At 48.2% G+C, this 17,503-nt stretch overlaps 1 protein-coding gene across 3 annotated transcripts in view; it reads right to left on the minus strand.

The window, feature by feature from the left end:
- The window catches only part of ltbp3 (latent transforming growth factor beta binding protein 3), a 189,039-nt gene that overhangs the window by 63,655 nt on the left and 107,881 nt on the right, over positions 1–17,503 (minus strand). For all 3 annotated transcript variants that reach the window (XM_060855602.1, XM_060855601.1, XM_060855603.1), the window contains exons 5-7: positions 9,092–9,175; positions 5,871–5,993; positions 2,033–2,194 (exon numbers count right to left, since the gene is read on the minus strand). In XM_060855602.1, coding sequence (XP_060711585.1) covers positions 2,033–2,194; positions 5,871–5,993; positions 9,092–9,175 — 369 coding nt within the window. The remainder of the gene's footprint in view (positions 1–2,032; positions 2,195–5,870; positions 5,994–9,091; positions 9,176–17,503) is intronic.

Raw genomic sequence — 17,503 nt, forward strand, 5'->3', positions numbered from 1 at the left:
AGAGAGTGGGGCAGTGGGATTAGTTTGGGGATTGGTACAGGGCTATGGGGAGAGAGTGGGGCAGTGGGGTTAGTTTGAGGATTGGTACAGGGCTATGGGGAGAAAATGGGGCAGTGAGGTTAGTTTATGGATTGGTACAGGGCTATGGGGAGAGAGCGGGGCAGTGGGATTAGTTTTGGGATTGGTACAGGGCTATGGGGAGAGAGCGGGGCAGTGGGATTAGTTTTGGGATTGGTACAGGGCTATGGGGAGAGAGCGGGGCAGTGGGATTAGTTTATGGATTGGTACAGGGCGTTTAGAAAAGAGTGGGGCAGTGGGGTAAGTTTGTGGATTGATACAGTGCTTTGGGGAGAGAGTGGGGTAATGGGATTAGTTTGGGGATTGATACAGGGCTATGGGGAGAGAGTGGGGTAATGGGATTTGTTTGGGGATTGATACAGGGCTATGGGGAGAGAGTGGGGCAGTGGGGTTAGTTTGCAGATTGATACAAGGCTATGGGGGTGAACCACAGACAGTACTCCAGGTTGGGTTTCACCAGTGTTCTATACAACTTTCCTCCTGTCTCTACTCCCCTTGTGATAACAGCAAACAGACCATTTGCTCTCCAAACTGCTCGCTGCAGATGAGGTGTAATCATCCTGGAGGTGAGGTGTATTTTCTTCACAGGGTTAGGAATCTGAGGAATTCTCTGTCCAAGATGGTAGTTGCTGAATATATTCAATATTGAGATCACCAGGGAATCTAGTCACATGGGATAGGGAAATGAAGAGGCATTGAAGTTCAGCTTTACTTGTATACTTACTGAATGGAACAGGAGCAGACTGGATGGGCCGAATGTTCCACCCCTGCGCTTATTCCTTTATTTGACTTTGTTTATCCATTGGATGGGGTATCGCCAGCGTTTGTTGCTGACCCCCTAATTGCCCCTTAAATGGAGTGGCTCAGTGGGCCATTTTGGAGACCAGGCAACATCTAACCACATTACCATGTGGTCTGGAGTCACAAGACTAGGAAAGGGCTGCAGATTTCCTTCACTAAAGTACAGGCTGTACAGGACATTGGTGAGGCTACGTGTGCAATACGGCATTCAATTCTGGTGCCCGTGCTGTAGAAGAGACGATGTGAAACTTGAAAGGATTCCAAAAAGACTTACAAGGATGTTGCCAGGGTTGGAGGGTTTGAGTTATCAGGAGAGGACTGAATAGGCTGAGGCTATTTTCCCTGGAGCGTCAGAGGCTGAGGGGTGACCTTATAGAGGTTTATAAAATCATGAGGGACATGGATAGGGTGAATAGCCAAGGTTTTTTCCCTAGGGTGGGCGAGTCCAAAACTAGTGGGCATAGGTTTAAGGTGAGAGGGGAAAGATTTAAAAGGGACGCTTTTTTCATGCAGAGAATGGTGCATGTATGATATGAGCTGCTGGAAAAAGTGTTGGAGGCTGGTACAATGACAACATTTAAAAGGCATCTGGATGGGGACATGAATAGCAAGGGTTTAGAATGATATGGACCAAGTACTGGCAAATAGAACTAGATTAATTTTGGATCTCTGGTCAGCATGGGTGAATTGGACCGATGGAACCATGCGATACATCCCGAAGTGAACCAGATGGGTTTTAACAATGATTAACCTTATTAAATTGAAATCTCGCCATGACCCTTGGCGAGATTCAACCCCATGCTTCCTTAAACATTACTGAGCTTCTGGATTAACAGTCCAGTGAAATTAGCATTCTGTTACCATTTCCCACCAACAAGGTCAACACTTACCCCGAGCCTATCCACCAAGCTATTTGGACATTATCACATTGCTGTGTTTGGGAGCTCGTTGTACACAAATTGGCTGCTGTCTTCCCTACATGACAACACTGGCGCTATTTCTGAAAGGATGGAGCACTTTGGGAGGGCACACTGTGTGGTCAATGGCATTGTGTAAAGGTGAGACCCTGTTTATTCATTGGGACTGAGGTTAATTCTGTCAGACATTCGCCGTTTGCTGGGTCCAGGGGAATAGGCCTAGGCTTATCACTTACCAGCTCCAGGGTTAGGGCAGGGGTCACAGCTAGAACCCCAAGCCTTGCCCACCGTGCAGCAACAGAGCTGTTTGGTCAGCTCCCCTCGCAGAGGGTAGGTACAGCCCTCATCAGCATTGACCAGGAGGTAACATGGTCCCTTCTCAGCAGGCTTCTCCATCACTATATCAGAGAGTGAAAGAGGGTTTCCTGAGTCACACGCAGATTCAAAACCTGCAAATATATCCCATACCACCCGTCACACCATACAATATACCCAACATTACCCAACACTCTGATTAATATATCCCACATCCCCCGACACTCTAATATATCCCACATCCCCGACACTGTGATTAATATATCCCACACTCCCTACAGTGTAATATATCCCACATCCCCTGACACTCTGACTAATATATCCCACATCCCCCGACACTCTGGTTAATATATCCCACATTCCCGACACTGTGATTAGTATATCCCACACTCCCTACAGTGTAATATATCCCACATCCCCTGACACTCTCTAATATATCCCACATCCCCCGACACTCTGGTTAATATATCCCACATTCCCGACACTGTGATTAATATATCCCACACTCCCTACAGTGTAATATATCCCACATCCCCCGACACTCTATAATATAACCCACACTCCCTACAGTGTAATATATCCCACATTCCCTGACACCCTATAAAATATCCCACACTCCCTACAGTGTAATACATCCCACATCCCCCGACTCTCTATAATATATCCCACATCCCCGACACCCTATAATATATCCCACACACCCTACAGTGTAATATATCGCACACGCCTGACACTCTATAATATATCCTACACTCCCTACAGTGTTATATATCCCACATCCCCCGACACTCTACAATATATCCCACACTCCCGACACTCTGATTAATATATCCCATATCCCCAACATTCTGATTAATATATCCCACACTCCCAACACTCTATAATATATCCCACACTCCCTACAGTGTAATATATCCCACATTCCCTGACACTATAATATATCACACACTCTCTACAGTGTAATATATCCCACATCCCCGACACTCTATAATATATCACACACTCTCTACAGTGTAATATATCCCACATCCCCCGACACTCTATAATATATCCTACACTCCCTACAGTGTAATATATCCCACATTCCCTGACACTCTATAATATATCCTACACTCCCTACAGTGTAATATATCCCACATTCCCTGACACTCTATAATATATCCTACACTCCCTACAGTGTAATATATCCCACATCCCCCAACACTCTATAATATATCCTACACTCCCTACAGTGTAATATATCCCACATTCCCTGACACTCTATAATATATCCTACACTCCCTACAGTATAATACATCCCACATCCCCTGACACTCTATAATATATCCTACACTCCCTACAGTATAATACATCCCACATCCCCTGACACTCTATAATATATCCCACACTCCCTACAGTGTAATATATCCCACACGCCCGACACTCTATATCACACACACTCTGCAGTGTAATATATCCCACATCTCCCGACACTCTAATATATCCCACACTCCCTACAGTGTAATATATCCCACACGCCCGACACTCTATAATATATCACACACTCTCTACAGTGTAATATATCCCACATCCCCGACACTCTATAAGATAACCCACACTCCCTACAGTGTAATATATCCCACATGCCCGACACTCTATAAGATATCCCACACTCCCTACAGTGTAATATATCCCACATCCCCCGACACTCTATAATATATCCCACACTCCCGACACTCTGATTAATATATCCCACATCCGCCGACACTCTAATATATCCCACACTCCCTACAGTGTAATATATCCCACATGCCCGACACTCTATAAGATAACCCACACTCCCTACAGTGTAATATATCCCACATGCCCGACACTCTATAAGATAACCCACACTCCCTACAGTGTAATATATCCCACATGCCCGACACTCTATAATATATCCCACACTCCCTACAGTGTAATATATCCCACATTCCCCGACACTATAATATATCCCACACTCTCTACAGTGTAATATATCCCACATCCCCCGACACTCTACAATATATCCCACACTCCCTACAGTGTACTATATCGCACATCCCCCGAACTCTTATAATATATCCCACACTCCCAACACTCTATAATATATCCCACATCCCTTGACACTCTATAATATAACCCACACTCCCGACAATATAATAGCTCCCACATCCCCCGACACTCTATAATATATCCCACCCTCCCTACTGTGTAATATATCCCACATCCCCCGACACTCTATAATATATCGCACCCTCCCTACAGTGTAATATATCCCACATCCCCTGACACTCTAATATATCCCACACTCCCTACAATGTAATATATCCCACACGCCCGACACTCTATAATATATCCCACACTCCCTACAGTGTGATATATCCCACACGCCCGACAATGTATAATATATCCCACATTCCCTACAATGTAATATATCCCACATCCCCCGACACTCTATAATATATCCCACCCTCCCTACTGTGTAATATATCCCACATCCCCCGACACTCTATAATATATCGCACCCTCCCTACAGTGTAATATATCCCACATCCCCGACACTCTACAATATATCCCACACTCCCTACAATGTAATATATCCCACATCCCCCGATTCTATAATATAACCCACACTCCCTACAGTAAAATATATCCCACACGCCCGACACTCCGTAACAAATTGTATACCTCCTACACTCTGTAATATATCGCCCATCCCCAATACACTGTAATGTATCCCATACTCCCGACATTCTAATTTATCTCACACCCACCAACACTCCATAATATACTCACACCTCTCACTGTAACACACTCTGACCTACCCCACTCCCCTCACTGTGACACTCTCTGATATAGCGCACACCCCTCACTGTAACACTCTCTGATATACCCCACACCCGCCACTGTAACACTCTCTGATATAGCGCACACCCCTCACTACAAAGCTCTCTGATATACCGCACATCCCTCACTGTAACACACTCTGATATACCCCACACACTTCACTGTAACACTCTCTGATATACCCCACACCCTTCACTGCAACACCCTCTGATATATCCCACACCCCTCACTGTAACACTTTCTGATACACCCCACACTCCTCACTGTAACACTCTCTGGTATACTGCACACCCATCACTTAACACTGTCTGATATACACCACACCCCTCACTGTAACATTCTCTGATATACCCCACACCCCTCACTGTGACACTCTCTGATATACCCCACACCCCTCACTGTAACATTCTCTGATATAACCCGCAACCCTCACTGTGACACTCTCTGATATACCCCACAAACCTCACTGTAACACTCTCTGGTATATCCCGCACCCCTCACTGTAACACTCTCAGATATACCCCACACCCCTCACTGTAACACTCTCTGATATACTGCACACCTGTCAGAGTAACACTCTCTGATATACCCTACATCCCTCACTGTAACACTCTTTGTTATATCCCACACCCCTCACTGTGACACTCTCTGGTATACCCACACCCCTCACTGTAACACCCTCTGATATACTGCAGTTTATAATTCTACGCTTTCAAACAATCTGGTGCAGTAGCCCAGTGTGCTTTCTCTTCCATTGTCCCTGTGATGTGGCCAATGGTTATCTCCTACCCCACTGCAGTTCTGATCAGTAATCCTGGAACACACCAGCCCCTGAAGCAGAATCTGTCTGCTGTGATGTCCCTCACCTTGGGGGAAAGTGTATTCCCTCGCCCTGAGCCCTGGCCCTCTTACCGATACAGTGCGTCCGCGATGGACCCATCATGAAGCCAGGCTTACAAGCACAACGGAAGCTCCCCTGTGTGTTGAGACACTCTGCATTCTGGCAGACTCCCTGGATCAAGCACTCGTTGATATCTGGAAGGGAGGGGGAGAGACAGGCTTACAAAACAGAATGAGCAACAGAGGAAGATACGGGGAAGGGAAGTGGAGAAAACAGCGAGTGAGAGGGTTGGCACTGCTGCCTCTCAGTGCCAGAGACCAGGGTTCGATTCCATCCTCGAGTGACTGTCTATGTGGAGTTTGCATATTCACTCCGCATCTGTGTGGGGTTCTCACTGGGTGCTCCGATTTCCTCTCACAGTCCAGGGATGTGCAGGTTAGGGTGGATTGGCTGTGCTAAATTATCCCATAATGCCCGGAGATGTGCAGGTTAGGGTCGTTGGCCATGCTAAATTGTCCCATAATGCCCAGGGATGTGCAGGTTAGGGTGGATTGGCTATGCTAAACTTTCCCTTAGTGCCCAGGGATGTGCAGGTTAAGGTGGATTGGCCGTGCTAAATTGTCCCATAGTGCCCAGGAATGTGCAGGTTAGGATGGATTGGCCGTGCTAAATTGTCCCATAGTGTCCAGGGATGTGCAGGTTAGGGTGAGTTGGCCGTGCTAAATTGTCCCATAGTGTTCAGAGATGTGCAGGTTAGGGTGGATTGGCCGTGCTAAATTGTCCCATAGTGCCCAGGGATGTGCAGGTTCGGGTGGATTGGCCGTGCTAAATTGTCCCACAGAGTCCAGGGATGTGCAGGTTAGGTTGGATTGGCCGTGCTAAATTGTCCCATAGTGCCCAGGGATGTGCAGGTTAGGGTGGGTTGGCCGTGCTAAATTGTCCCATAGTGCCCAGGGATGTGCAGGTTAGGGTGGATTGGCCGTGCTAAATTGTCCCATAGTGTCCAGGGATGTGCAGGTTAGGGTGGGTTGGCCGTGCTAAATTGTCCCATAGTGCCCAGGGATGTGCAGGTTAGGGTGGGTTGGCCGTGCTAAATTGTCCCATAGTGCCCAGGGATGTGCAGGTTAGGGTGGGTTGGCCGTGCTAAATTGTCCCATAGTGCCCAGGGATGTGCAGACTCGGTGGGTTAGCCGCGGGAAAATTATCTCACGGGATGTGGGCAGCACTAGCCAAGGCAGAATTCGTTGCCCTTCGCTGTTGGCCCAGTGGGCAGGTAAACGGCAATCCTGTTGCTGCAGGGTCTGGAATCCCATGTAATCCAGAGCAGGATCAGGACTGCACATTTCCTTCCCTGAAGGGCACATGTGTGGTTTTTTTTTAACAGCAATCGACGATAATTTCATGGTCACCTCTCACGCTAACAGGGACAACTCCAGCGGAGTTGCTAATGGGGCGAAGACTCCACACTAGGTTAAATCTGATCATCCTAGACCGGTGGGGGTGGGAGGGCTTTCAGAAATGCCAAAGCCAGACACAAGGCTCCTCGAAGCAGAGGAGGCAGTTTACGTCAGGGGACAAAGTTTGGTGTCGAAATGATTTCACCGACACTGAACGCACTTTCAAATCCACATGGATTAACTGCATGTAAATTCCATTGGCCGATGTAGTGGGATTCAAACCCACATCAGCACAGACCTCTGGATTAATAGTCAACTGATAGTCCCTACATTCAGCTGTTGCGTTTCGAGTGCAGTGGCAGATGTACAGTAACTGGGATAGCAGCTGCTTATTGTCCAGTTCCCAATTTATTCATTTCTGTGGGATGTGAGTGTCCCTGTCTGGGCCCAGCATTTAGTACCTCTGACTCTAGTTGCCCCCTTGAGATAGTGGGGATGAGCTGCCATCTTGAACCACTGCTGTGGGTTGACCCACAATGTCGTTAGGGAGGGAGTTCCAGGATTTTGAACCTGCTGCGCTAAAGGAACAGCCGACATCTTTCCCAAGTTGGAATGGTGAGTGGCTCAGAGGGGAACTTGCAGAGGGTGATGCGCCCTTGTCCTTCTAGATGGAAGTGGTCATGGGTTTGAAGATCTTTGGTGAATTTCCGCAGTGCATCTTGTAGATGGGACACACTGCTGCTAATAAGCGTTGATGGTGGGGGGGAGTGTGGATGTGGTGTCAATCAAGTGGGGGGCTGCTTTGTCCCTCGATGGTTTGAGCTTCTTGAGGGTTGTTGGAGCAGCCCCCCCACCCCATCCAGGGCAAGTAGGGAGTATTCCCTTGCACTCCTGACTTGTGCCTTGTAGATAGGTCAGAAGGTGAGTTACTTGCCGCAGTATTCCTAACCTCTGACCTGCTCTTGTTGCCACTGTGTTTATGTGGCGGGTCTCGTTGAGTTTCTGGTCAATGATAGCTCCCCTGGATGTCCAAATTAGCCCCAAAAACTGAACCTACGTCTTTCTCAGATGTCTTCAAATAACGCAGAACATAGAACAATACAGCACAGAACAGGCCCTTCGGCCCTGTGAACTATTCTCAGCTCGCCCCCCTATACTATCCCAAAATCATCCATGTGCTTATCTAAGGATTGTTTAAATCTCCCTAATGTGGCTGAGTTAACTACATTGGCAGGTAGGGCATTCCATGCCCTTACCACTCTCTGAGTAAAGAACCTGCCTCTGACATCTATCTTAAATCTATCACCCCTCAATTTGTAGTTATGCTCCATCGTACACGCTGACGTCATCTTCCTAAGAAAAAGACTTTCACTGTCTACCCTATCTAATCCGCTGATCATCTTCTATGTCTCTATCAAATCCCCTCCTAGCCTTTAGATTAGATTACTTACAGTGTGGAAACAGGCCCTTCGGCCCAACAAGTCCACACCGATCCTCCAAAGCGCATACCACCCATACATTTACCCCTTTACCTAACACGACGGGCAATTTATCCTGGCCAATTCACCTGACCCGCACATCTTTTGTGACTGTGGGAGGAAACCGGAGCACCCAGAGGAAACCCACGCAGAGAACGAGCAAACTCCACACAGTCAGTTGCCTGAGTCGGGAATTGAACCCGGGTCTCCGGCGCTGTGAGGCAGCAGTGCTAACCACTGTGCCACCGTGCCACCTTCTTCTTTCCCATGAGAAAATTTCCAGCAGGAGAGGATTTCAGAGGGTTAATGTTTTGAGTCTGATAAAACTCTTCTAGTTCTCTCTCCTCGCCAACGCTGCCAGAGCTGGCGAGTTCCGCTGGCACTTTCTGTTCTGTTTTTAATGTGAAGTCTGCTTACCTTGGCAGTGTGTGCTGTTGAGTCTCTTGTAGCCTTGGGGGCATTCCACCCCACTGCTGATGCCAGTTTTTGGGTCAGCCAAGTCTAACAGGGGGAGAAAAATAAGGCAGGTTTAATTGTGCGCTAACAACTAGGAGCCTGAAGTTTGCCTCGCTCCCTGCAGCCAAATCTATCACGCAAACTTAGGAAATGGCATCAGTTCTGGTCACCCAGTTGCAGGAAGGAAATTATCAAGCCGGAGAGGGTTCGGAACAGATTTACCAGGATGTTGCCGGCTACGGAAGGTTTGAGTTATAAAGAAAGGCTGGAGTGTAGGATGTTGAAGGTGACCTTTATAGAGGTTTATAAAATTATGAGGGGGATAGATAGAGTGAATCACAGGTGTCTTTTCCCCAGGATGGGGGCATTCAAGACTAGGGGGCATATTTTTAAGGTGAGAGATTTAAAAGAGACACAAGGGGCAATCTTTTAACACGGGGGTGGTTCACGTGTGGAATGAACCTCCTGAAGAAGTGGAGGATTGTGGGGACAGTTACAACATTTGAAAGACGTTTGGGTGAGGACATGAACAGGAAAGAGTTTGGAGGGATATGGGTCAGGAGCAGGCAGGTCGGACTAGTTTAGCTTGGGATTGTGGTCAGCATGGACTGGTTGGACCGAAGGGTCTGCTTCCACGCTGAATGACCCTATCTCTAGGACGGCCACTCAGCCCCTCAAGCCTGTTCTACCATGCAATAAGTTCATGGCTGATCTGTTTGACTCTGTGTTTAAGTTTCAGACTTCCAGAGGACTGAGTATCTTGCTTTGATAGTCCCGCTCCGCAAATCCTTTTGGTGCTTTACTGTAAACGCAAAAAGCCCGTCACTTTCATAGATTCCCTTACAGTGTGGAAGCAGGCCATTCGGCCCATTGAGTCCGCATTGACCCTCTGAACAGCATCCCACACAAACCCATCCCCCTATCCTGTCCCTGTAACTCTGCATCCCTGGAAACTATGGGCAATTTAGCATGCCCAATCCAGATAATCTGCGCATCTCTGCTCTGTGGGAGGATACCCACTCAGGTATGAGGAGACTGGCTCTGGTAGACAGCTGCTCTGCCTCTGCCTTAAAACCTCTGCTTAAACAAAAAACAGAACAAACTAACTTGTTAAAACCATAATACTGTTACATGCTGGCTGTTCTATTTGACAAGGCTAGCCTCGATAGAAAGACCGTTGTAAAGACTGGGTCTTCTTACTTTGGTGGTTTTTAAACTTGTGGACTGAAATTAGGAAGAACTATTTTAAAACCAGCACCTTTAAAGGATTGCTGTACGTTTTGAAAAGCAAGTAACCTGACGTTGTGTAAACTGTTGATTGAACAAGCAATAGTCGAAGTTTTTGTCTGGACCTGAGGGATTTGTATGGATGTTGCTCTCATTGGCAACAAGGAATCAATTGGTCTATGGACTAGTGACCAGTATATTGATGAGGAAGACCTTTTGCCTGTCAACAACCGAGTGATTGGTTCTCAGGTAATTGAACAGCTTGGGGATGGGAACAAGATACAGGGAGAGACGATTTATTCACCACCAGCCCAGGAGATGTGTCTATACACCATAGTCAAAGTCCCAAGTTAAGCCTGAAAAATAAAACAGGTTATCTTTCCCTCAACAGGTATTACAAGCTGTGACTCTTAACTGATGCTTTTTTTCTTAATGTTTTGTTTCCTTTCTGGGCTACTGAAATTGCATGTGAATTTGCCCTTTGCCAAGATTAGTAAGTTTGCAGACAATACAAGGATCAGTGGAGTTGTGGATAGCATGGCAGGTTGTCAAAGGATACTAGGAGAAAGTGAGGACCGCAGATGCTGGAGATCAGAGTCGAAAAGTGTGGCGCTGGAAAAGCACAGCAGGTCAGGCAGCATCCAAGGTGCAGGAGAATCAACGTTTCGGCCACTGTTATGCCTGAAAGGTCAACTCTCCTGCTCCTCGGATGCTGCCTGACCTGCTGTGCTTTTCCAGCACCACACTTTTCAATGACAGCTGTCAAAGGATACTGTGGAATATAGATTAGTTGCAGATATGACAGAGAACTGGCAGGTGGAACTTAAACCGGGTAAGTGTGAGGTACTGCACTTTGGGAGATCAAATGTTAAGGGAAAGCATATAGTTAATGGCAGGACCCTGAACAGCAGCGATGTACAGAGGCTCTTGGGATACAAGTCCATCACTTCCTGAAAGTGGCCACGCAAGCAGAAAGAGGATTTAAGAAGGCGTATGGCTTGCTTGCTTTTATTGGGAAATTGAGTACGAGAGTCAGGATATCATGTTGCAGCTTTATCAGACTTTGGTTCAGCCACACTTATGGAGTATTGTGTTCAATTCTGGTCACCATATTACAGGATGAATGTGGAGGCTTTGGAGAGGGTGCAGAAGAGGTTTACCAGGATGCTGCTTGGATTAGAGTGTAGGAGCTGTAAGGAGAGGCTGGAAAAATTCAGGTTGTTTTCTCTGGAGGCTGAGAGGAGACTTGATGGAAGGCTATAAAATTATGAGATGCTTCGATAGGGGTGATGGTCAGAATCTTTTCCCCAGAGTTGAAATGCCTAGTTCCTAACTTCCTCTGAGGTTTTGCTTATGACAGTGTCCAGGTTGGACATGACGTTGCTGTTGCCAATGTAGGGTTGGGAAAATGGGGGAGAATTGGTGAGACTGATCCTCGCATCCCTTTCACTGCCTCACCTGTTTACAAAAGGTATCAAGCATTAACTGCTCAAAGGGTCTGGGCAGGTGAGGACCACGCGTGAGTGCAGACAGAACCAAGGTCTGACATTTCCCAGTGAGGTCAACAATAGCAAATTCTACCTCCGTTGGCAGGCAAACACGGGACTGCCTTTAGCACTGACAGAGGCCGTGCGTAGAACTGTGGGCCCAGCCTTACGGGTGACCAAAAAAGTAAAAACATCCGTTGGAGCCAATTAAACTGAAGGATGTTACTGCTGGAAATGGCAGGAGTCAATGGGCCGTGAAAATAGCCTTTGCAATGACTCCTGTCCAAACCTCTCAGTTCCCAAATTCAGGCTCCCACCCACTCACTCTGGCTCCGACAGAGTTATTCTGTTATTCCAACCCAAGATGCTCTCTCCCATTTGCTTCTTTGCCTTAGGCAGAAAGTTAATGCTGTTTTCATAGCTGGGACCAACAGACCCCAGGCTCAGACTGTGGCCTGTCACCAGTCCAACAATGGTACTGAGTTTAGGGCTCTCCCCTACGTTTCCGCTCCTCACCTCCACTCCCATTCCAGAAAATCGGACACAAATCCGAATTGACATTCCCGCTGCTAGGACTGAGGGAGCACCACGCTCCTGGAGGGTCTGTGCTGAGGGAGCATCACACTGTGGGAGGGTCAGTGCTGAGGGAGTGCCGCACTGTCGGAGTGTCAGTACTGAGGGAGTGCCGCACTGTCGGAGGATCAATGCTGAGGGAGCACCGCACTGTTGGAGGGTCAGTGCTGAGGGAGCACCACACTGTGGGAGGGTCAGTGCTGAGGAAGCACACTATCGGAGGCTCAGTGCTGAGGGAGCACCGCATTGTGGGAGGGTCAGCACTGAGGGAGTGTCACACTGTCAGAGGGCTAGCGCTGAGGGAGTGTGGCACTGTCAGAGGTTGGCGCTGAGAGAGCACTGCACTGTGGGAGGGTCAGCGCTAAGGGAGTGGTCACTGTCGGAGGGTCAGTGCTGATGTAGCGGACACTGTCGGAGGGTCAGCGCCGAGGGAGTGCCACACTGTGGGAGGTTCAGCACTGAGGGAGTGCCGCACTGTTAGAGGGACAATGCTGAGGGAGTATCACCCTGTTGGAGGGTCGGTGCTGAGGAAATAGGCACTATTGGAGCTGATACTGGGACATCACCACAAAGAAAATATCTCTTTGTGTGTCTTGCCCAGAATCTTGAGCCAGAGTCTCCTGGGCCCTGCACTGTGAGTTAATGGGAAAGGATTTTCCGATGTCCACCTCTCCTGAACTTCATGTTACGTTAGGCCTGGTGAAGGCCTTCCTCCGTTGGCCATGTTGGATTGGAACAATTGGCCTGACCTGGATGTGTTTTCTTATGTCCACTGCTGCATTGCCTCCGGGCCCTAATCACTTTTAACACTCATATCAAATTGCTATGGCAACCCAGTTACTGGTTAGCTTTGGAATTCACCCCATGGCGATATGCAACCTCCCCACCCTCACGTTTGCCAGCTCTGTGCATGTGCCAATTGGGAGAGGTCTGTGGGTCCACATTGAACAAACCTATTCACCCCTCTCAATGCTATTGCTGCTCTCCTACTCCCATTCCCCACCCTGATATCCTTTCATAGCTTTGAACTAAACTGGGCATTTTCCAACAACACCTGTAAATGGGATGTTGTTGGACCACACTCGGAACACTATTCACAGTCCTGACGGTCATCTCTTCCAATAAAATATATCTTCTCTTTCCTGTGTGTCTACGTGTGTTTTTGTGTGTGTGTGCGTGCCTGTGTCCCTGTGTGTCTACATATGTCTGTGATGTTTCTGTGTATGTCTGTATCTGTGCCTACGTCTGTGTATCTGTGTGTATGTCTGTGAACCTCTGTGTGTATGTGTATCTGAGTGTGCATGTGTGTATATCTTTGAGTCTGTGTGTGTGTGTGTGTGTGTGTCTGTGTCTGTGTGAGTATCTATGTGTATGTATGTTTGTGTGTTTCTGTATGTGTGTGCCTGTGTCCCTGTGTGTCTATATATGTCTATGTATCTGTGTGTATGTCTGTGAGCCTCTGTGTGCATGTGTATCTGTGAGTGTGCGTATGTGTATATCTTTGAGTCTGTGTGTCTGTGAGTCTATGTGTGCGTCTGTGTGTGTCTGTCCAAACCCAACTTTAACAAAAATAATGGAGTTAAATAAAAGGAGAGCTCAGGGAAACGAGATGTTAAAACTATTGTTACAGATTGAGGATAATAACTCCACCAACTTTGTATTTGGTGAGGCCTGCAGGAAAGGCCTATCCCCAGGAAGTAAAGGTTTTATCTCCTGCTGTTGGCTTTATAGAGTATACAGTCAAACTGCATGGAAACAGACCCTTCCATGGCCAGCCCCCTCCTCACTGAGGATCTGTCACCTGTTCACAGAGGGATGATTAAACATTGATGAGGAACCAGAGTTGACATCTCTCCCTCACTCTGGGACTCTGGTCAGCTCAAACATCTCATTCAGGAGGCCATGGCTGACCCTAAACTGAGATTGCTACACTCTGTCTTGAACGGCAAAACGGTTTCCCGATCCCACAAGCGGGGGAGACTTCAGGGTTTGGGTGGCAGGGAAACAGCACAGGGTGTGGGGGACACAGGAAGAGGGAAAGTCACATTTGGACTCAGTGCCCCCAGGCTGGAGAAATCAAATGGGGGTATTCTGCCCAAGGTAGACCCCCTGTATCTCTCTATCTTGGTTGCAGCGCTCCCTGCAACTAGGCTGTGCGGCCTAGTGAATCGAATGACCCTTTGGCCCACGCTGGATGGGAGGAAGCGGGGAGCCACTGGCAAGAAGAGTCCAGGTCGGGAAGCGAAAGGCAACGCTGACAGGGGGGAAAGGTTAACTTGATCCAGCCACACACGCCTGTCTCTCTTCAGTTCTCTCTTGAGCCCGCTCTGCCATCGATCTAGGCCACACCCAGTCAGGCTCAGCATCACTGGAAAACAAACTTAACAGCTTAAATATCTCTCTCTCTCTCCCTTTTCATTCTCTCTCTCCCTAATGACTTGGCTCTGTTCGGTTCGAATGCTGTGAAAAAACAATTTCTCCTTTCCTGACAACGACTCAAAGGGCCTTTTGTCTGGGCTGCAGGCAGCTGCTTTCCAACACTTTCCAACGTTGTTGTCTCTCTCTCTCTCTCGCCTCCTCCCACACCGAGCCCCCTCTGTCCCCCTTCCTGCCCCTGAGAGAGGCAAAGACCTCTCACTTGTTGGTGCTCCAAATGGCCTGGTTCCAACAGCGAGTGATCTCCAAGGGAGGGTAAATGCTGGGTTAAACGTTGAGTAGCGGGGGGGGGGGTATGAGGACAGTGCACAGCTCTTGCCCTTGCCTACCTCCCCCCCCCCCCAAATAGGGGTGCGGATTATGGCGGGCTGGGCTCAGGAATCCCGCACATCTCAGGAGCATCAATCTGGGCCCTGGACAGACTGGTGTCCCTCTCTGCACGCAATGCACTTCCACAGAAACGGTGGGGAGATTGCTACGCAGTCTTAATTTTTTTCCCTCCCTGTTGTCTCCGAGTTTGGCATGGATTCTGCAGACTTTGTACTGAAGGAATCTGTCGAATTTATTTAATTGTTGTTTTTGGCAAAGGGCCTTGATATTTCATGGCGAGCAAACCGTCCAGGAATTTTTAACCATCACACTCCCCGAGACACTCCATGCGGAGCAGTGTAACACTCTCTGATATACCCCACACCCCTCACTGTAACACTCTCTGATATACCCCATACCCCTCACTGTAACACTCTCAGACACCCCACACCCCTCACTGTCATAATCTCTGATATACCCCACACCCCTCACTGTAACACTCTCTGATATACCCCACACCCCTCACTGTAACACTCTCTGATATACCCCACACCCCTCACTGTAACACTCTCTGATATACCCCATACCCCTCACTGTAACACTCTGAGACACCCCACACCCCTCACTGTCATAATCTCTGATATACCCCACACCCCTCACTGTAACACTCTCTGATATACCCCACACCCCTCACTGTAACACTCTCTGATATACCCCATACCCCTCACTGTAACACTCTCTGATATACCCCACTCCCCTCACTGTAACACTCTGAGACACCCCACACCCCTCACTGTAACAATCTCTGATATACCCCATACCCCTCACTGTAACACTCTCTGATATACCCCACACCCCTCACTGTAACACTCTCTGATATACCCTATACCCCTCACTGTAACACTCTGAGACACCCCACACCCTCACTGTAACACTCTGAGACACCCCATACCCCTCACTGTAACACTCTCTGATATACCCCATACCCCTCACTGTAACACTCTGAGACACCCCACACCCTCACTGTAACACTCTGAGACACCCCATACCCCTCACTGTAACACTCTCTGATATACCCCATACCCCTCAATGTCACACTCTCTGATATACCCCACACCCCTCACTGTAACACTCTCTGATATACCCCACACCCCTCACTGTAACACTCTCTGATATACCCCACACCCCTCACAGTAACACTCTCTGATATACCCCACACCCCTCACTGTAACACTCTCTGATATACCCCACACCCCTCACTGTAACACTCTCTGATATACCCCACACCCCTCACAGTAACACTCTCTGATATACCCCACACCCCTCACTGTAACACTCTCTGATATACCCCACACCCCTCACTGTAACACTCTCTGATATACCCCACACCCCTCACTGTAACACTCTCTAATATACCCCAAGCCCTTCACTGTAGCATTCTCTGATATACCCACACCCCTCACTGTTACACTCTCTGATATACCCCACACCCCTCACTGTAACACTCTCTGATATACCCCACACTCCTCACTGTCACACTCTGAGACCCCCACACCCCTCACTGTAACACTCTCTAATATACCCCAAACCCCTCATTGTAACACTCTCTGATATACCCTATACCCCTCACTGTAACACTCTCTAATATACCCCACACTCCTCACTGTAACACACTCTGATATTCCTCACATCCCTCACTGAAACACTCTGATACACCCCGCACCCTTGAGTGTTATACTCTGATATACCCCACCCCCCACACACTGTAACACTTTCTGAAATACCCCGCACCCCTCACGGTAACACTCTCTAATATACCCCAAACCCTTCACTGTAGCATTTTCTGATATACGCCGTACACCTCACCATAACACACTCTGATATACCTTGCAGCCCTCACTGTAACACTCTCTGATGTACCCCTCACTGTTCCACTCTCTGATATACCCCATACCCCTCACTGTAACACTCTCTGATATACCCCACACCCCTCACTGTCACACTCTGAGACCCCCACACCCCTCACTGTCACACTGAGACCCCCACACCCCTCACTGTAACACTCTCTGATATACCCCATACCCCTCACTGTTACACTCTCTAATATACCCCAAACCCCTCACTGTAACACTCTCTGATATACCCACACACCCCTCACTGTAACACTCTCTGATATACCCCTCACCCCTCACTGCAACACGCTCTGATATACTGCACACCCCTCACTGCAACACTCTGACATACCCCACACCCCTCACTGCAATACTCTGATATACCCCACACCCCTCACTGTAACACTCTCTGACATACCCACATCCCTTACTGTAACACGCTCTGATAT

This window comes from Hemiscyllium ocellatum, chromosome 46 (assembly GCF_020745735.1).
Source record: "Hemiscyllium ocellatum isolate sHemOce1 chromosome 46, sHemOce1.pat.X.cur, whole genome shotgun sequence".
In the NCBI taxonomy this organism is placed as follows: Eukaryota; Metazoa; Chordata; class Chondrichthyes; order Orectolobiformes; family Hemiscylliidae; genus Hemiscyllium; species Hemiscyllium ocellatum.